At 30.1% G+C, this 20,858-nt stretch overlaps 4 protein-coding genes across 5 annotated transcripts in view; 1 reads left to right on the forward strand and 3 right to left on the reverse strand.

Moving 5' to 3' along the window:
* Positions 1-2,149, reverse strand: part of LOC111698611 (uncharacterized) — an 18,345-nt gene extending 16,196 nt beyond the window's left edge. Inside the window, exon 1 of one of the 2 annotated variants that reach the window (XM_023468981.1) lies at positions 2,090-2,149. The gene's annotated coding sequence lies outside the window, so the exon portion shown is untranslated. The remainder of the gene's footprint in view (positions 1-2,089) is intronic. The other variant, XM_023468983.1, reaches the window with a different exon arrangement.
* Positions 2,150-6,012: 3,863 nt separating this feature from the next.
* LOC111698608 (glutamic acid-rich protein) lies at positions 6,013-6,693 on the reverse strand. Its single transcript, XM_023468980.1, has one exon. It carries the CDS (start codon positions 6,631-6,633, stop codon positions 6,112-6,114), a length of 522 nt encoding a protein of 173 aa, XP_023324748.1. The 5' UTR covers positions 6,634-6,693; the 3' UTR covers positions 6,013-6,111.
* A 4,166-nt stretch (positions 6,694-10,859) lies between these two features.
* Positions 10,860-11,775, reverse strand: LOC111698595 (glutamic acid-rich protein). The gene is made up of 2 exons (XM_023468959.1): positions 11,389-11,775; positions 10,860-10,865 (listed from the first exon to the last, which is right to left on the reverse strand). The coding sequence occupies exons 1-2, from the start codon at positions 11,773-11,775 to the stop codon at positions 10,860-10,862; spliced, it is 393 nt and encodes a 130-aa protein (XP_023324727.1).
* Positions 11,776-12,965: 1,190 nt separating this feature from the next.
* Positions 12,966-20,858, forward strand: part of LOC111698596 (phospholipase D alpha 1) — a 41,152-nt gene continuing 33,259 nt past the window's right edge. The window contains exons 1-2 of the mRNA XM_023468960.1: positions 12,966-13,076; positions 19,010-19,103. Of these exons, the coding sequence (XP_023324728.1) occupies positions 13,004-13,076; positions 19,010-19,103 (167 nt within the window). The 5' untranslated portion in view covers positions 12,966-13,003. The remainder of the gene's footprint in view (positions 13,077-19,009; positions 19,104-20,858) is intronic.

A 20,858-nucleotide genomic window follows, 5' to 3' on the forward strand; every position in this document is an offset into this window, starting at 1 on the left:
CCCCTCGCCTTCTTACAACCTGTTGCACACCTATTGCTTTCTATGAAATTCTAGGAATACAAACAATTTTAAAATGGGAGTGGTCACAAAAATCAGTCAGAGAAAATACAGAAATTGAACATTTCAAAAATGTTTGATTTCTTTGGTTAAAGCTTTTTATTTGGATCTAAGAATAAAGTTAAATGTTTATTATAGGTCTTCTCAACGTAACTTGTCTTAATCTCAAATTTATTAAATATGTTCATTAGTCCTTTTTATTTTCAGTAAGGCATTTAAATGATAAAATTATTAATCAAAAAATTTTTTTCTGACTTAAGTTGTTAGAGCACGCAGTTTTTAATCCTTGTCATAAAATATGAGTTTGTTTTCGAACTTCAGCTTATTCAGCTCATAAAGGTTTTAATAAAATCCACGCGACTTTATTGGCTTTATTTTTAAGAAAGAATTGGAACTGGTTTAAATTATTATATTTGTTTTATCCTTAACTCAATTCTTTTTTTTTCAAAAACCGATTAAAATTTGGTTAAAAATGTTAAAAAAAAACAAAAATTATAAAGATCTTGAACATCAAAGGTTGTAAAAATTGTTTGATGGATGAAAGATGAGTTTCTGCACAAGATAAAAAAACACTAGAAAGTTTAAGGCACGTCCCACAAACCAGGAATATTGGGAAAGAAATGTATTCCAATTTTATCTACTCCCATTCACCTCAGCACCCTTTCTCTCTCCCACAATGCCGACTGTTTCGCCCCTTTACCCCCTTTACCCCTTTTTCTGACAGATCGTTCCTATTTCCATACCAGTTCCCCCCCGATTTTATATTTTCTGGCGCTCCTAATTTTTCCCTAGCTACCCCTTTTTCCTTTAATTTTTGAAATAAATTATTTTCTATAGTATATTTGTATGTTCGATCATAACTCATAATGAAACCCTTGACCGATTTGCCTTAAATTTATGCTTGGGAATTTAGCAGAACCACGGGAATATTCTGAGCTGGGTTTGACAATTCTAACTTGAGTGGGGTTACTTTTACAGAGAAATTTTAGTTTCAGGCAAAGCTGGGTTCCCTTAAAAAATTAATATAATATATATTACGCATAAATATTCTCACACTAATATTCTTAAAAAAAGAAATATGAAAATTAAATAAAGAATAAAGTTTTTATTTTCTAATCAAGTAAGGGTTGAAAACATGTTTTGAGGATTTTGAAAGTTTGATCAGTAATGGAAAATTGTTTAAATAGCAGCAAAAATGAAATGGGAGAAATCTCGAAAAAGAAGCTCAAATACGTAAAATTTGAAATAGTTTCCATAATTTTTAAAGATTTATTTGACTTTTTTTTACTGTAACCTTTGTGACAGACCATGAAAAATCCTCTTATACAGGGTCATTGTTTGTTATTGCAATAACGAGCAAAAACATTTTTGTGACGCTGCTTTATGTCGGGGATGACCTTATTAAATTTTTTATGAAACTAAATATATATATACTTTATATTCTATATATATACTATATATATATATATATATACGTTTATCATTCTTCCTCACTTCATCGTGAATTTCATAATGAACGTGCTGTAAAGGAATTTTCGTGCTATAAAGTTAAATTAGCTGAATATTACAACACATGTGCTAAAATGTTATGATTGGTTCCCGGATTTTCTCCAAAAAATTGAGGATATTTCCCAAATGATTTTTAAATCAACGTTATATTTTGACTTTTTCTTTGTTTCAAAGCTTATTTGATCTAGAAATGGCCATTGAAATAAGAAAAAAAAGTTTCATAAAATTACACATAAGACTATTATTTTGGCTCGACGTGCTATAAAGTTTTTGGACTTTTTTCCTCTTTATCGAGAAGGTTCAAGCCTTTTTAGATTAAAAAAGGCGAAAAGAGAAAATTTTTGCCCAAAAACTTTTTAACATGCGAACCAAAATAACAGTGTTATAAATAGTTTAAACTATTTGTTTATTTTGTTTCAATACTTTTTAGTTATAATAATTTTTTTATTTGTTTTCCCTTTCTTGACATCAAAAACTTATTTTTGGTATATTATTAATTTTTTTTGGACTCCTTGTTAACTACCTTGGTGTGTGCACTATGCAGTGTACGCAAAGTGCAGAATAAAGCTATAGTTCAACTCAGGCAGTAGTCTACTGTCTAGGCAGCCTACCTTATATATATATATATTCGGCTTGGATACCTGTGAATACAACCTGTTATGGCTGTCATGCCTGCAGTGACGCAGTCTTCCTTCCTCTGTATTCAGAAATTTTTCTTTTTCTTTCCTATTATACAAAATTGTCTGATATGGCAATAAACTCCTCCCCCCTCCCTCCCCTCTCTTCGTTTCTATTTATGTTGTGTTATCAGGCTATTTTCTAATATTATCGAGTATGCTTGGAAATAAAACAGTGATAGATATTTGCCATAAAATCCCCCTTTTCCGTTTTATCCCATTTTTCTTATGTAAAATATTAAATTTGAAAAAAAATGTAAATTTCTCTAACATGCATCCCTATTGTGAACCATGATTCATCGAATATAATGTAAAGCTTAAAGTTTTCTAGAAGTATTCTCTCAGGAAAGATAAGGCAGTTATTCCATAATATTTGTCCTACGCATAGCTGGTACAGTTTATTTAGTTAACATTTGTACTTGGGGTTGCCCGTGGTATTTTACATCGTCCACTATTCAGCAGAAAACTACCTTATGTCGAGGAACATGCCTATCCTATCCTATTTTACCCGTGGGGAAAACTGCATTTATTTAAGTAACATCTCTGAGCTAGTGGGACGGTTTTGCCAGCTATTAAATATGTATCCGTGTACATAAATATACATAATATTTAGTGTATACTGTACACTACAGTTACACTAAAATTCACTAAACTAAAATTCCAAAAAAACATTTAAAATAAAGAAAACTGCATATTTTATATTTCACGTAATTGGGATTTTTTTTTGACATTTCTCTTTCTTCCCTACAAAATAAAGTTGTGTATGTATTTCATATATTCCAACGCTCAGCTTTATATCATATTTGTTCCATAGATAGTACTTGATATACAACAAAGCTGAGTTACCACTCCTATAAATAAACTAGAATTATCTGGAATTCATAGATAGATAGATAGAATATATATATATATTTTATTCCAACTGATGATTGGGTTAGACCCATGAAACATTTTGTCTTGGAAGAAATATATATTTAAACATCTAAAATGTATATTTAAACTGAAAAAGTTGAAAATACTATATATATATATATATATATAGAGAGAGAGAGAGAGAGATAAGCTCCTAAATGGATACGTCATTGATCTCATAATCGAAAATACTTTGTAACTCCTTAAATTTCATTCTAAATAATTGTTTTTCACAAATGGCAACTTTATAATTAATTAATTAATTTAGACCAGCACCCTTGAAACCTTGATCTGGTCAGTGTAAAATATTGTTGATTCTCTAGGTTGAAAAGGAATTTAATTCTGATAATTTCTCTACGTTTTTCTGTAGAAATGTGCATGTTACTTTTGTTGTGAAACCACAATGAAAAGTAATCAGTTTTCAAAATCATTAACATTGATATCTAGATCATGCTTCATCGGAGAAAGCATATAAGTGTACTGCTGTGAATAGGGTTTGAAATTACACTAACAGTCCCTTTTAGCTTTAAGCCTCCCCCCCCCCCTCCCTGCTGCTTCCTCTTTATATTTTACAGGTCTATTATTTTCAAGGAGAATTGAATAGAAGGAGGGGGCAATAGGGTTTCCGTACACTTTGCTGTGACGTTTTTGGGCTGCTGGAGAACTAGTTTTTGCGTAACAACAATATACTAGGAATATACCAATATTCACGAATCGCGTATTATTTTGAGAATTATTTAATATTTATTTAGCATTTTTGGTCTTTCATAAACGTACTGAGCTAAAAACTTTAGAATGGGATATCCTTAATCCCAATCTGTTAATTAATCTGGAGATTAATAACAAGAGGTGAACAAGCACTATTTAATATGGAGATTAAGAAAAAGAGGATATCAAGCATTGATCTCAATATCCACCATTTTGAAGTTTTCAGCTCTGGCTAAATAATTAAAAATTTAATATATTAATTTTGATATTTCAACATCTATTATATATTTGAATATCAAGTACTAATCGTATAAATATAAAAAATCTCGGCTATGATTCATTGCACTTCTTTAGTGAACATATTCTTAAATCTTCAAATCCCATATTTATCACTAAAATTGAATGTCAAAAATATGATATGATTTAAAATTCAACGTTCAAATCTTCCAGATTTTAGAAATTTAAACGTAATTTTCAATATTTCAGGCCGCGGGTCTGTCCTAGTATACGATTTATTTAACATTTAAATATCCTTAAGAGGATTGAAGGGATGTACACTGTACAGCAGTTGGTAAATTATTCCTAGTATATTATTGTACTTGATAAAATTTCCCATCAAAAAATCATTTCTCCTTCTTCCCATTTTTATTCTAATTGAACATTTTTTCTTCTTCTGGTGAATCCAGATTAAATTGATGGTATGAAGCTAATAAAGAATAATTTATCTAATCCTGAAAGCTTAAAAATAAAATGTTGTCATGTTGCCGTAAATAGTGACAGCTGTTTATATGCCTAATATAACATGAATTAAAATACTAAGAACCTTTCATTAAGTGCACCATCTAATATAGAAGTTAATACCATCTATTCTTACAATTTAGGTTAAATTATTAGTCATACAAAATTAAAAGCGTTAACTGGGCCTAGTTGTAATACAAGCAAGAAATGCAATTTGTGTAAACTTGTATTACTTTTCTTGCTAAACTTATTTGATATCAGATTATTTTATGCTTTCTCCCCTCTACTCCTCTCCCTCTCTCATTAATACAAACATAAATGAAAGAATCCTATATTAAATAACTGTTAATAGATAATATTTTTTGCATAGAAAGTGATGATTTAAAGTATTCTGTACATCAAATGTTTTTTTGTAATTCAAAGAAAAAATTATTTTGTTCGCTGAATTGCTGCTTTTTGGGAGAAATAAATGATATGGGATAAATTTTTAAAACAGGAAACATTCTAATTTACATTTAATCATTAAAGTTGGAAGTAAGGAGGGATGGGGGCTATAATTAAAAAAAATTGGTTACTTGACAACATCCTGAAATCTTGACTCCTCTTGATAAATGGATCTGTTTGTGTTCAGTTATGAAAAAGTAGGTCAAAACATGGATATTTTGTTGTAAACAAGTGACTTTTAGGGTAATAAGTACACTGGGAAGGAATAGCTAGGGGAGTTTTTGTTAAATTTTGATGAGTGGTTAAGGATGGCAGGATGTGTTTTGATCAGCCCATTAAGATTTAATGTTTTATTACCATGATTAACTTAAAGAGCTCATTGTCCTCAATTGAAATAGTAAATATTTTCTATTTTTAGTTTGTCATAATCTTTTAACTATTTTGCACCTTTGCACTACATAAACAATGTCACTTGCATTTTTTCGGACACTAGCTCCAGATTTTAATGCTACATGTAAATCTGATAATAACCCTGATAGATGCTCCCTTCTAACAGATGTTTCATCTAATCCATCCATTTCTAATATTTTTATTTCTTAAAAAGACTAATTTACTTTAATTTTTGATATTACATGTAAGTCTTAAACCTAAGTATAGAACTACACAACAATTGAGCATTATCTTCATGTTTGTTTTGAACTAATTTCTTTTTTTGTCGGGAATGTTTTATCTTCTATGTTGTCATCACTATTAATTACATTAACCTTATCATTATCTTATTTGAATATGTATTATTGATAATACAAAAATATGTCATTTAATTTGGTATATTTACAAATCCAGGAAATTGAGTGCTTAAATTGCGTAAAAGAAAATAAATCACCATAATCAAGATAATGTTGATTAAATGAAGGTTTTGATGTAATCCTAATGTGAATTGAAAATATCATGTTGATAAGTAGTAAGATTTAAAAGTAAACTGTTTATTTGATCAATCTAAACTAATTGAAATTTAAAAGTTAAATGTTTAAAGCATTGTGGCTATTGAAAAATTAATCTTAATTATCTAAAAATCTTCATCATCTTCATCATAATAATAATCATCATAATAGTCTTCATCATCCAAAGCTGCAGTCTCTACTTCTTCCTCCTCATCATACTCCTCAGATGACTCTTCATCATACTCATCCTCATCAGATTCCTCATCTTCTTCATCCTCCTCCTCATCATCATCTTCTGATTCTAGAGCCTCAGTCTCAATTTCTTCCTCTTCCTCATACTCTTCTTCTTCCTCATCAGCTTCCTCCTCTTCCTCGTCATCCTCTTCTTCTACTGTTTCATCTTCCTCAGTTTCATCTTCCTCAGTTTCATCCTCCTCTGTTTCATCTTCTTCAGTTTCATCTTCTTCAGTTTCATCTTCTTCAGTTTCATCTTCAAGATCTTCCTCTTCAAAGAGTTCAACTGCTTCTACCTCATCAATTTTAGCATCAGCAACCTCATTGGCTTCCTGATTTACAGATCCAAAGATGGAGAAAGCAGAGACAGATGCAACCAGGAGAAGAGGCAACAAAAACTTCAAGAGCTTCATGATGTCTGATTTGATTACTGTGTAACAATATCAGGTTAAAACTAAACTGATGCTAATCTGATTGAGTGGCTGATATATAAGGATAGCTTTCTTAAGGAACAGATGTTTCCTTCCTCCACATCATAAGTTCCACGTCTCATTTTAATTACTATAGTTAGGTATTTAGATCAGGGTTATGATAAGCCAAGTGTTTTTTCTCTGCGTAGAAGATTATCAGTTGTTCATCTTAAAGATTTTAAAGGATGTGGATTTTTTTTCTTCTATTAATTGAGAAGATGCTAGAACACTTATATTTAATGCTATTCAATAAAAATACCTGTACAGAAAAAATTAGCCAATACTAGGTTATTTCTTGTTGTTTTATGACAAATTTATTCATAGCCTCAAATAAAAAAACCTCAACTGTTATGGTGTAGGAGGTTGAGTTTTATGATTTTATGAGGAATTGGACTATTTAGTTAAAATAATATATAATTTACTCAACAAAAAACCTGTTTTTCTTTATTTTTTCTTTTATTTGGGGGGTGGGGGGGCTGTTGTGTGCAAAGTATTAAAATTTATAATTGACTCTAAAGGTAATGTGCCGCACTGAAGGCAGTCTGTGGGTTCACTTCTGGTTCTCTTTCAGATATTCACTTGATTTGATGAAAAATGACTTTTCATTAGAGAAATTATATTGGGACTAGACCCTTATGATGTGAATAAAGGTAACACATGTAGCAGAGAGAAATTGAGGTATTATATATATATATACATATTTAGAGAAGAATTGCAGTTAAGCATTGGTTTACTAATAACCTGATCCTTGTTACTCAGTAACAAATGACCAAATCCAAAATCTTGAAGCTCTTGAAGTTTTTCAGATCCTTCCCTAATCTTATCTTATTTTATATTTATAAGGATGATTCTTGAATTAAGTACCCCATTTAGATCAAGGATCCCGTGGGACTTCCCTAGCTTCTTGAATTGAATTGAATATACTTTATAATGTTCCCTTATGTTCTTTAAAAAAGGAGTATGTAATAATATTTATAAATAATAATATATACAAATGGAATTCTTCTACCACCCCTGGTATGAGGGAGTGAATACATTTTGTCAATTTACATTTGGTCAACTTACATTTCATCAATTACTACATTGGGCAATTTACATTTCGTCAATTTTATATTTTGTCAACTAATACATTTAGTCAACAACTGTGACAACGGGCTAAAATTTGGTCAACTTTCATATTTAAAAGCATGATTCCCAATCCCAGCTTGAGTATCAGTAGAACAAATCCATGAATATTGGCACACAACATTGCAAATCTTGAGATTTCAGTAAGTTCTCATATTCAACATGGAAAACTAGGCTCGGGCTAATTTCATCTTGTCCAACAGGAAAAAGAACATTTTGGTAGATTGTCAGAACTTTGAGTACAAGAATCTACACCACAAATAATGAAGTGAGTCATGGAATGGTAGATGGAACACTATACATGAGCTACCTGCATGCAAAGATTTCATGTTTGGTCTCAGAGGAGACTTAACAACTCTGATGGCTTTTATTTGTCAGTTTTATTTGTACTTTTATTTGAACAATTGTAATATAAGCGATATCTAAATATATGTAAAATGTAGACACAAAATTGACCAAATTTACATGTGTTTGTATCAGTTGACCAAATGTAGTGGGATGAAATGTATCAGTTGACGTTTGGTAACAGTTGATCAAATGTAGTAATTGACCAAACGTAAGGTTGATTAAATTTAAATTGACGAAATGTAAGTTGACGAAATGTAAATTCACAAAATGTAATTTGACCAAATATACCCACTCCGGTATCAGGGGTTACATGCACAACAGCTTTTTTTAAAAAGTTTGTTGAAAGTTATGTTAAAAAATATGGATATTATGATTTTTAGCCCCATGATGCGCAAAGTTTATGATTTTCTTCTGATATCAATAACAGCATAGGGTTTTAGTCCTAATATTATGGTTTTTGTGTATTATTTTTAAAATTTGTATGTGTGGGTCTCCACAGTGCAGTTGACCAAATAGACTGCCAGGCTAAAAGTTGTGTCTCAAGATCAAAATTTATTTTTATCAATTCCTAATGGTTATGAAAGTCATATTAAATGATTTTCAAAATCTAAAATTCCGTTTGACATGCAAAAAAAACATTTTTAAATTTCGCGGATTTTCTCTGAAAATTTGGTCTAATTAGATAAGATAAGATAAAGTTAAAATAAATGTATCTGTATACAGATATAGTTTACAATTACAAATTGATGATTATATTAACAGTACAAGTATAAAGCAATTAGGTGGAAAATAGCTCTTGGCTGTTTTGATTATTTTTTCCACCTAATTTTGGTAATAATAACAAAACATTTCAATTAAATAGATTTAAGGAGAGTGATGAGAGATCAGGGTGCGAATTTATCTTATGCAAAATAGTTTATACATTAATTCGAATAACTAGAGTTTAAAGTAATTTTCGACATGTAAACAACAAATATCAAAGCATATTAAAACATATCTAATTAGTTTTACATGAATAGCAATTCGGTTTATAACACATTGTCCTGTAATTTTCAAAAAGAGAATTTAGTAGTCTATTTTTAAATATACTTAGAGAGTTGCTTCTTTTAAGTCAAGAGGCAGGTTATTCCACATCTTAAGAAGAGAGCTTGATGGTAAATAAAATATTAAAATATGTTAAAATTATATATTTCCATATTAAATAGTGGCTGTTTAGGTTACAAATAATCAAGTTAATTGATTCTTCTTCCTCCAAACTGTTTTACAGCTGACAGCAATTTATCTCCCTGCTCTGTATGCCCTTCTGCCCTGTTATATTGTGACCAAGTTGGTTTGAATTTAGCATGAATTGATTCTCCAACCTGTTCAGCATATCTACCCAAACCACATTTATGAGATAATACAAAAGGTTCAACGTGGCACAGGAGAATATGAACTTTCCATGTTAAATGATAATTTTTTTCCTTTGTTTTCACAGAGTTCCTGGAGGGAAAGAAATGAGTTTTTTGGACTAACTTACTTTTTTTTAATTCCTGGCTCCAGTGTGTTTCCAAAACATGCACTTTCTCTAAAGTGTTTTAACATTCAATAAACTGAATAAGATGAGGAACTGTCTTTCTAACTTCTTCTTCAAGGGTATCTTAAGTGCTTAAGAATTGTATTACTGTAAAAAGCAAATAGTTTTACTAGTAAAATATTTAATCACTTATATAGTGATATTGGTCTGTTTACACTGCACAATTGCTGTGTCTTATGTTCATTTGAATATTAAGTCATAACTAATGTCTAAAAGTCTTCTTCCTATTTCAGAAGTTTCTGGTTAAAACTGTAAGCTAATGTTCATTTAAATTCTTAATTAAACAAGGTATGATGATATACTAAGACAAATAATCTGGAAGGATCATTTAAATTTAAAGTTTTTTAATTGAAAAATTTGAACAAAGTAGTTAAATCTTTGCTACAAATTCAAATTTTTTAATCCCTATATTTGTTTAACCTGATGTAAAAACTTTTTTTGGGGCATTGACAAACTTTTAAAAAAAGTATTATGAAACAAACATACTAAACATTAGTCAGGACTTATCTAGATGATAGGGATGTTTTTAAAAAATTACAAAAAGTTTAAATCAAAGAAAATAAGAATAGGAGGAGAAGGAAAAATGAAAAATATGGCGTACTGTTGATTTTAGTAAATAGTTTGCATGTCCTAGAAAAGGGGAGAAGATTAGAATAGTATTCATCAACATAGCTCTGCAAAATTATGAATAGAAAACTAACATCTTTCCAATTCACAGCTAAAGCAGAGAAAATCAATTATTTTCAATACTTATTTACTTGCAAGACATTTTAATTTGAAGCAAGAAAACTCATTAGTTTCTCAAAAAAATATGTCTTTAGTGTACTTTTAAACCTATTAAGAGATTTTTTTCGTTTTAATGTCCACTGGATCCATCAATGATTTAAACAAATTTGCAAATGAAGAAGGGTGTTTACTATTGTAAATTTATTAAAAATATAGATATCATCAATTTAAAAATCTTAAGCTGAGAGAGAAAAAGGATTACTATGTGATTTGAAATTCTTATTATTTACAGCTCTTACTACACTTTTTTGTAAGATTTTAACTTGATACTTTAAATTCATGAACTCATAGAATTACTGTTCTAGTACAGGAGGTATTTTTGGCTGATTCTTAACTAATTCTGAAACAATTAAAACAAATCTAATACAGCTGTAATTAATAAGAGAGAGGTTTAATAGGACATAAATCAATTTTTTGATTTATGATAACAAGTGGAACATGGAGATAGTTGTGGATGGTGAAGGAGTGGGACTGGAGTGAATGGGGTACATTAGTTCTTTCTCATGGTAGGTCCATTTTAGGGTCTTTATATTTCCTGTAGCTCTTAGTAAACATCACTTCAAATTAAATGTATTAATTGATAAGAACTCATTAAATTGACAATTGTCTAGTTCTGTAGATTTATGTGACATGGGTATTAGGCAAGGATAGAAGAGAAAATATAAGAATATGAAAGAAAAACATTTATTAAAGAATTTAGATTAAAATTCCAATTTAAAATAAAAAATTATATACATATTTAGGTGGTTAACCTAATCATAATAGTAATCATAGCGATTCTAATATTAAAAATCTTCTTAATCTTCTTCATCATAATAATAATCATCATAATAATCCTCATCATCCAAAGTTGCAGTCTCTACTTCTTCCTCCTCCTCCTCCTCCTCCTCCTCTGATAACTCTTCATCATACTCATCTTCATCTTCATCATCCTCATTGTCTGATTCTAGAGCCTCAGTCTTAATTTCTTCCTCTTCTTCTTCCTCTTCCTCCTCATCCTCATCTTTTACGGTCTCATCTTCCTCTGTTTCACCTTCTTCAGTATCATCTTCTTCAGTTTCATTCTCTTCAGTTTCATCTTCTTCTGTTTCATCTCCAAGATCATCTTCTTCAAAGAGTTCAACTGCTTCTACCTCATCAGTCTCAGCATCAGCAACCTCATTCACTTCCTCATTTACAGATCCAAAGATGGAGAAAGCAGACACTGATGCAATAAGGAGAAGGGGCAGCAAAAGTTTCAAGAGCTTCATGATTATTAATTTGGTTGTTTGTTTAAGTGTTAACTAGAACCAGGTTAAGAATCAACTGTTGCTGTTCTGGAAAAATTTCCCCTAAATAAGAATAATTTCTCTTCTACATATGTTAGCATCCCACACGTCTCATTTTGATTACTCTAGGTCGTTAGTCTATATAATTAGGCAGTTTTACTGTTTTAAAGTGCTCTGTTTTGACAGTCTTAACTATTTTGTCAAAATACTCTAAAATAAGGTTTTTTTCATACAATTCTTTTCACAATATGATATAAATAATCTGTTAATAATTTGTTATTTCTGAATAATCCAAAGTTTTATTAAAAGCCTTTTCCATATTTTAGAATTAAACATGGTAAACTATGAATTTATGGTCATAAGTTTGAAGTCACTAATTGTACTCACTGAAGGTCCTTTCATTAAAAGATTTATTGTTCAGATATGTTCAGGTATCTATTTAAGTATAAATTTGGCTTGTCTGGGTGTCTGTTTGTTTGAATCCAATAAACATCAAAATGGCTGAACCGATAAGGCCCAAATTTTTTTGTGGGACATCACATGACCCCAGGGAAGGTTTATGAAGTATAAAAATTTAAAAATTTGTATTTAAACAAATTTTATTTTTGTAAAATTTTTTAAAATATAGAAAATCCGCGAGTTTCTTTTTAAAAATCCGCGAAATTTGTTTTTTTCTTTGTTTTAAAATGTGCACAAAGAGAACATGTTCACAATTTAAATAAAAGAAGCGCCCTGAAGGCCTAGTATTCAATATTTACTTTGTATTCTTGGAAAATTCTCCAGATTATGTAAATGCTTGTCCTTCTAATCCTAGCCAGGAATAATTGCCTGATATTCTACTTACAATCATAGTCATGCAAGAATACTTCAGTCTAACTAAATCTGCTGATATAAATGATATTAACACATAGATTTTTCTTAATATTTTCACATGAAACAGAACATTTTGAAAAGTTTTTAAAATAGAAAATAAAAAGTTTTCATTTGTGACTAAACTAATATTTGGGGGAATAAAAAATCTGGAGGTGACTGATTTCTGAAAATATTTACATGTAGTTTTAATTATCGACTTTGATAATGCTTATTGCAGTATGAATATCTAAGGGACTACTGGTCTAATTAAACATTAGGCAAATTCGTCTTACCATATTATTAATTTGCTAGAAAATTTACTGATGTTTAATTGTTTTCAGATGTATTAGAATTAAAAATGAGTTTTCTAAAGAAGTTGACCAAGGATGCTAAGAAAGCAGTGTCTTCTATGGGAGATAACGTTGATCGAGGTAGGATTAATACTTATAAAGCTTGAATGGATTTATGGGTTAGGGGTTGCATTTAGATTAAGAACACCATTATATTTTGTTAAACACATTAAAAAAAGTTGCATTAGTGCATGATACACATTTAGTATGTGGTTTTTTTTAGATTTAATACACACAAATTGTATTTTATTCTAATATTTTTTTCTGAATGCAACCCCACAAACAATCCTTGTCTCTTAAAACCTTTTTTATCTTGCTCCAAATCCCTATATTCTACCTAACCTTGAATGGTTTTCTACTTTAAACTTTTACTCCTGCGTCGTTTTTTTATTTTTTATTTTTTCTATGGGTGACCATTAATGGTTTACTAATTAAAATCTTTAATTTTCCTAAGCATAATATTATTGGATAAGGTAAATTAATTAAGTACTCAGATGTAGATCAAATAGTGACTCACAAACATGCATAGAGATAATTAGGTATTTTAGAACAGGTGTTTAGTTTATCAATTAGTATATTTAAAGTTATTATTCCTAAGTCTATAACTTCAATTCTTCACACACAAACAAAAAGTTTCCAAACAAATAAGTTCTATTTTGATAAAATGCGCGGAAACTGATTTATCTTTTAAAAATGTCTTTAACTTTTTTTGCGTTTCGCAAAAGTTGGCAACTTTGAAATAAATTTATTACAGGTATCAAATGAATGAATTAATTTTTACTGTTCACTTTTTAAAAAATGATCTAAGTGTTTAATATCTAAAAAGCTTTAATCACTTACCAATAAGATATCAAAGGTCTTAACTCTTTTGTGGAGTATGTTTGATATTTTACCCTTGTATTAGCGTCATCCCTGCAGGGTATGATTCCCATGGGATATGGATAAGGAATTAAATCCATCTATAAAACTGCCTAAGATGTGATCTCAATATTCACAACAGTTTTGACTTGTTCATGTTTCCTAAATAAGTCCAATCCATTAAAAAGTTCAAAGTTGAAAATTTGTTCTCAATTTAACACTCCTATTTTTCACCCTTTTGATATATCATAAAAACACATCCCCCCCCCCTTCATATACCAAGCTTTGTTGGAACACTTCTCAAGTACTGTTTCTTAACAATGCTAATCCTAATTTTTTTCCCCTGTGTGATAAATATTTTGTTTTATCTTTTCATGTGAAATCAGAGCTGAAAACTTTAGAATGGTGGATATCAAGATTAATGCTTAAACTCCTGGTTTTACTAAACCTAAGATTATTTTAAAACACATTCAATATCCAGGAAAGCAGTTATAAATTTAACCGATCAGCGTGTCATGTTAAGATGTACTCTTTAACTTTTGAAAAACCGGTTTTGATTTCTGGTGTCATATCAATTGAACTAAACGTCTATTGAACGAATGTAAGTTTTGGATTAATGTTTATAAAGACAAACGTTCAAAATGAAAATAGTCCTAAAATATGTTTTTTAATAATTTCATATTAACATGATTAAATATATATTTGTTTAAATGCTCTAAAAGCCGGCTTGTGAACAGCTGACTTTGATTCAATCAGATATTAGTTAAATCGATATATCATTGTATCTGTAATTGTTATCAAACATAACTTTTATACAGTAGAAATATCCAAAAAGAGGATTATAAGAAGAAAATCAGAAGTGTGTACATAGGATAATCAGATTAAGCGATCGTGATTAAGGATATCTCATTCTAAAGTTTTCAGTTCAATATTAAGAAAACTTGTGGAGCCTAATGCAAATGCAAATGTTAACATTTAACAATTTATGTGTAAAGTTTTTTCTTACTTTCTTTACCATCATGAAATTTCTTCTCATTAGAAGTGTTGAAAAGTAAAATGTTCACAAGAGATGAGCGTGTATGGCTTTTTTCATTTGAATTTTTTTTTTCAATAGTTAAAAAAAGTTCTTAAAATTATTGTTAATTTTCTATCTATTTTGTTCGTTTTCTCACTAAACGATCGTTCAATAAAATCGTTCAGTAAAATTTTTTGTTAAATAGTCGTAAAAGAATTAGGTTTTAAAAAGTTTGTTCCAAAAAAATCATGCGCTCAGTAAAAAGAATAATTTTTCTAAAATCTTTTGAAAATTCGTTTGTTTAGAAAAAAAACGATAGTTTTTCAAGTTCTTAAAAACAATTTTGAATGGTTTTTGTTTCGTTTTATTTAATAAAATGATATTTTTTTTCATTTCTCTGAACGATCTGAGTTATTTGTCCATGGTTTTTTTTCTGACCGACACCATTGTTTATTCAAAATTTTTTTTGTTCTGAATAATTTGGTTTGTTCACAAAAACGATGCCCATCTCTAATATTCACGAAAACAATGCCCATCTCTAATGTTTACAAAAACGATGCCCATCTTTAATGTTCACTAACAAATTTGGAATTTTTAAAACTATTTCTCAAAGGGCACATTTCCAAATGACATTTTATAATAGATAATTTCTGTTTGCCCCTTGGGCATCACAATTATCTTGTATGTTTAATATTTTTCAACCACCTTGGAATTACAAATATCCTTTCTTTAATTATTTAAGATTAATATCTAAAATTAATTCTCTTAAGTTTACAAATTATAATGCTAAGGGTGTGAGTAACAATTTTTTGCATAGATATTTGAACTAACATAGATTTGACACAAAATCATCAGAATAACCCATTTTCTTATCTGTCAATTTTCTGTCTTATCTACATAAGTTCATATATTTGGGATTATTTATTTTATACTTCTAGTGCTCTGAAGTAGATTAACTAACCGTCAAGTATAAAGTGAAGTATATCTAAGTAACATGAAAGGTACCTTAGTTTCAAGCACTTGCTTGATTGACACTGCTTGCACAAATGGGGAATGCATGATGAGTAACTGAAGGGTGTAGAATATAAAAAATATCAGTTTAATTCAGTGGTAGTTAATTTACGCATGTGACACATTTATTAATTTTTTTCGGACCTTCTGTTCAAAGTACTTGATCACCTAGGTACTCTTCTTAGCTTGTCCTGCTTGTTTCTTTACGTTTTTTATATAACACTAGCTCTAGTGCCTGGCTGCCCGTAGAATTTTATGACTTAAAAAAAAAAAATTTGAATTATGAAAAAAAATTGAGTTTCCTCAAAAAAATTCTGCCAATTCGGTCCAGCTTTATTATATAGAAGATTTATAAAACAAATTTAATGTAAAATAATTATCAAACTTTCTTGCTATTGCTTTGTTCTAGTGCTTTTGGTCGATTATTTATGCAGGAGCTCAGTGACGTTAGCCTCGATTGCGGTGTTCAGGCTCTCCAAGATGGGGTAGGGGTGGGGGGGGGTTCAGATCATTCCCGTATCTTATATTAATAAAATTTTAAACATTTCTTGATACATGTCAGAAAATGATTCGGGGAAATTGACTGTTTTATCTTACTATTTCGGTCCATTTTTTTTTACAATTATTCAGCATAGAATTAAAAGATAAAATTTATTTTTCATTCTATTTCAGTAACCCGGAACCTTTAGCCAGTGGGTATGATTAGAATCTGCATAAATATGGGGGTCCAAAGAAATGACGAAACTTCCACAAAAACATTTTGCTCAGAAAACACGCATTTTTAGTGTCAACCAATGAGACATCCCTTATACCTTTCCAATCATTGGATGCTTTATTTAGTTTCCGCATAAAAAAATAGCAAAAACTGAAGAAAAAACTTTTTAAAATTACTTTTGGATTTGAATTCATTTTTTTACAGGAAGAATTCAGGATGCGAATCCGTATCTTACAGGGTTATAGGGTAAACAAACCGTTAGCGGATTGTGATTGCTCAGATACAGCCCTCCTGCTCCAACCGGGAATTTTGCCCCTGGTTTTCAATATTAAAGGGACTGTAATCGTAATCTTTAGTGTCCCTCCAAGCAAATATGGCATTACCCAATTTACATTGGTACCCTTGAAAGCTTTGTCTGATCAAATATGAATTAGTGGGTTCTCTGCATAAGTGAAAAAGATAAATTTTTTCTAAAGAAACAGTTTTAAAATCAGTAAAACGACATACTCCATTTTAATCAGATGAAGATGTCAAGGGTACCGTTGTAAATCGATATTGCCGTCTTTGCTTCAAGTCGCTTGAAATTATGCTTACAGTCCCGTTGAATATTGTCCTTAAAAATCAATTCTCCTACTGTACATGAATCAATTCTCCTACTGTACATGAATCAATTCTCCTACTGTACATGAATTCCAATGAAATGTTAACTTCCTAGTTCTGCTCTCACTGGAATTACATATATTTTGAAGACAATGGAATTTGTAGTTATAGTTTTTTTTTTGCTTCTTACTGTAGCCATTTTCTAGTGAATCTGAACAGGCAATCTTTAATTTACCCAAACTAGAAACAGTGCTTTTATAGTTCGGTTACAGGATTTTTCTTACCGGTACAGGTCGGATATTCCTGTATGCGGTCTGGTTTGCACAAAATGGGGCTTCTTGCAGATCTCATCTCACATATTACATATCACAGAGTATGATTTCAGAGCTGCATTATTAATTTAATTTAAATCCAAATGATTTAATCAACACATCAAAACAATTTTACTTTTTCAGAAGGTTTTATCATTTTGAAAGAAGTCCCCTGCATCCTAGTCCCCATTGAAAGCTTTCCTTGTTTGTTGATCTTAAACTAAGAGAGAACTGACAGTTCTATTTCTGTTCTTGCTTAAGCTAGAAGACCTTATTATAAGTAAAAATCATATCTAGAATTATTCAGACTAAATTAAAGGAATTGTGAGTTGTGAAGATTTTAAATTTCTGACAAATGAAACTTCTGTTTTTAATATTCTATTACTTTCTCAATATGTTTTCCTTTTTTAACAGACAAGACAGAAATAGATTGTGCCTCTACTTTTGGTTTAAAATGTTGGTATATTTTTTAAACTTGGAGCCTCAATTGTGGTCAGGACTAAGCTTTTGTTTTTAATCTTAAGTACATGAAATTTCCAAAAAAAAAAATTTAACAAAATTTCGGGATTTTAAGGTAGTGCAAAAATGTCAGGATTTTATATCTTATTTATTCTACTCCTAGCCCTGAAAAGCTTTAGTTCTCCTTTTTATAAATCATCGACACCTGATAAAACTTATTAATGTTTGACAGAAAATAAATTTGAAATATTGAATTTCCCTCATATTTTCCAAGCTTTTAGTTACAGTTTATGAATCATTAAAACTCGAAGATAGCGCAAAAATTTTATAACGGTTAAACTTCAAAGATGCACACTCACAAGTTTGAGACATTCTTGCAAAACACATGAGATCCCTACTATAGTTCAACCTTGCAAACATGTTTTAAATAAATAGTAGTTGAATATTTATTAAAACTACATTTTATTTAGATTTATCTAAACTCTGCACAAGACGTTTGTTAACCTACTTTAAATATATATTTGCATGCCAAAAATTATTAAGTTATATTGGCAGTATACTAAGAAATTTCAAAGGTATCTCCTCACCTTTAAAAGTAAAAAATTGATGTGTAATATCATTTCTCTAAGAAGGCTAAAAATTGTTTTGGTGCAATAAAAAGATAATAAATAAGAGTTTTTTTTAAGCACTCAACAGTTGTTAACATAGTTCAGGGGGAGAGAGGGGTTGGTGGCTGGATTACTATCTAGCACTGCTTTTACAATAGAACTTTGCATGCTTAATCATTTTCCTTAAGATTTCAAATATGATGAAGTCAGATTAACTAATGGTTCAAATCTATCAGTAATATATATAATGCATGATGTTACTGGAAAATTTATATTTCATATTTGCTTTAGAGTTCGGGTGTTGTATTTCAGGAGGGGGGGAGGGTGTTGTATTTTCAGTATTGGATGTCAAACATATGAATAGGCAACAAAAAAAACTCAATATCTGAAATATCGGGACATTCTGAGTTTTATGATTGATTTTACATTTTTTCCAGGTTTATCTCGAGGGCAATCAATATTCTCTCACATGGGTGAGGAACAGCAAGTGTTCCTTCATGGATATCTGATCATCAAGATTATCTCTGCCAGGTAGAGAGGGGTGTTTTTCATAATCAATATTCATGGACATTTTACATTGTAATTAGTACGTACTTCATGTATACTTGGTGATCAAGATTATCTCTGCCAGGTAGAGAGGGGTGTTTTTCATAATCAATACTCATGTACATTGTACATTGTAATTTGTACGTACTTCATGGATATCTGATCATCAAGATTATCTCTGCCAGGTAGAGAGGGGTGTTTTTTATAATCAATATTCATGTACATTGTACATTGTAATTTGTACGTACTTCATGTATACTTGGTCATCAAGATTATCTCTGCCAGGTTGAGAGGGGTGTTTTTCATAATCAATATTCATGGACATTGTACATTGTAATTTGTACGTACTTCATGTATACTTGGTCATCAAGATTATCTCTGCCAGGTAGAGAGGGATGCTTTTCATAATCAATATTCATGTACATTGTACATTGTAATTTGTACGTACTTCATGTATACTTGGTCATCAAGATTATTTTGGCCAGGTACATGGGGGGGGGGGTTATATTTTGTTCATAATCAATATTCATGTACACATACTCTTTCTACGATTGGTTTTGATAATCTAGGAACTGGATTTTTTGTAATAATTTTGTCCATTTCAAATCAAAATGAAAATGTTTTTTTCCTGAGCTCTTATTTAGGATCAAATGCTAAAAATCTAGTCACCTGAAATTCTTTTAAATTTTGCCTGATATTTCCGATTCAATTGACATTTTATTATTTTTCAACTTAGTCTCTATTCTATCTTATTCAAATATTTTTAAGATGATCTTTTTAAGATATGAGAAGACTGTATAGGTGTTTGAATTTTTTTTCACCATTCATTCTTGCCAAATATTCCAGTATTCTCAGATTTTTAAATTCTGCATTTTATGGCCGGCTAGGTTATTAAAATGATTTTGTTCAGCAAATATTAAAAATTGAATATAATTCAGATTTCTTTGAACTTATTAAGTTATCATCTTTTTAAAATAAAAGGAAAAAAGTGTATGGAGGGGGGTAGGAAGGGGGTTTTGAAGGAGGGATTGAGGGAGGGGGAAAGAGGGATGTGAGGAGTATAAAGTGATGTAAAAGAGATGAAGGGAAAAGGGGATTTAGACTTGTTTATTCAACTTTAAACATCTTTCAGGGCAGTTATTAAGTTTTGCATCGAATCGAATAGCATCTATTTGTAAGAAACTTAAGGAGAGCTAGATACTAAATGATATTTTAAATGTAAAATTTAATATTTTTACATTTAAAGGTTTACATGGCCGATTCACAACAGTACCTTTGCAAAAACTACAGTTGAAACAATCCTTATTTTAAATTATAAACATGGATGTATAATGTATAATTCATACTTAATCCAACAATGCATTTGGGCATGTTGTTATCTTTGCATGGAGTATCATTTAAAAATACGCATACAGTACAGTCCCTGAAAAAGCAAAAAACAGAGGCATGCAGTATTCACAACGGTACCCTTGCAACCTCTGATAATAATGTGGAAGCTATAACATTTTTTGTTTTCCTGGTAATTTGTTTAATTTTGATAATTTCTCCATTATTTCTGAAGCAAGAAATGCTCAAGTCATTTTAGCAGAGAAACAACAAATGAAAGTAACCAGTTTTAAAAAGTTGATATTTATTTCATATTTGAAGGGTTCCTTCGTGAATCTCAAATTTTACTCTTTTACTAGAAGGTCACTTGAAATAAGTTTCTCTTAAAGAAAGCTCCCCCCCCCCCCCCCCCCC

Source organism: Eurytemora carolleeae, unplaced genomic scaffold (assembly GCF_000591075.1).
Source record: "Eurytemora carolleeae unplaced genomic scaffold, Eaff_2.0 scaffold322, whole genome shotgun sequence".
NCBI classification, from domain to species: Eukaryota; Metazoa; Arthropoda; class Copepoda; order Calanoida; family Temoridae; genus Eurytemora; species Eurytemora carolleeae.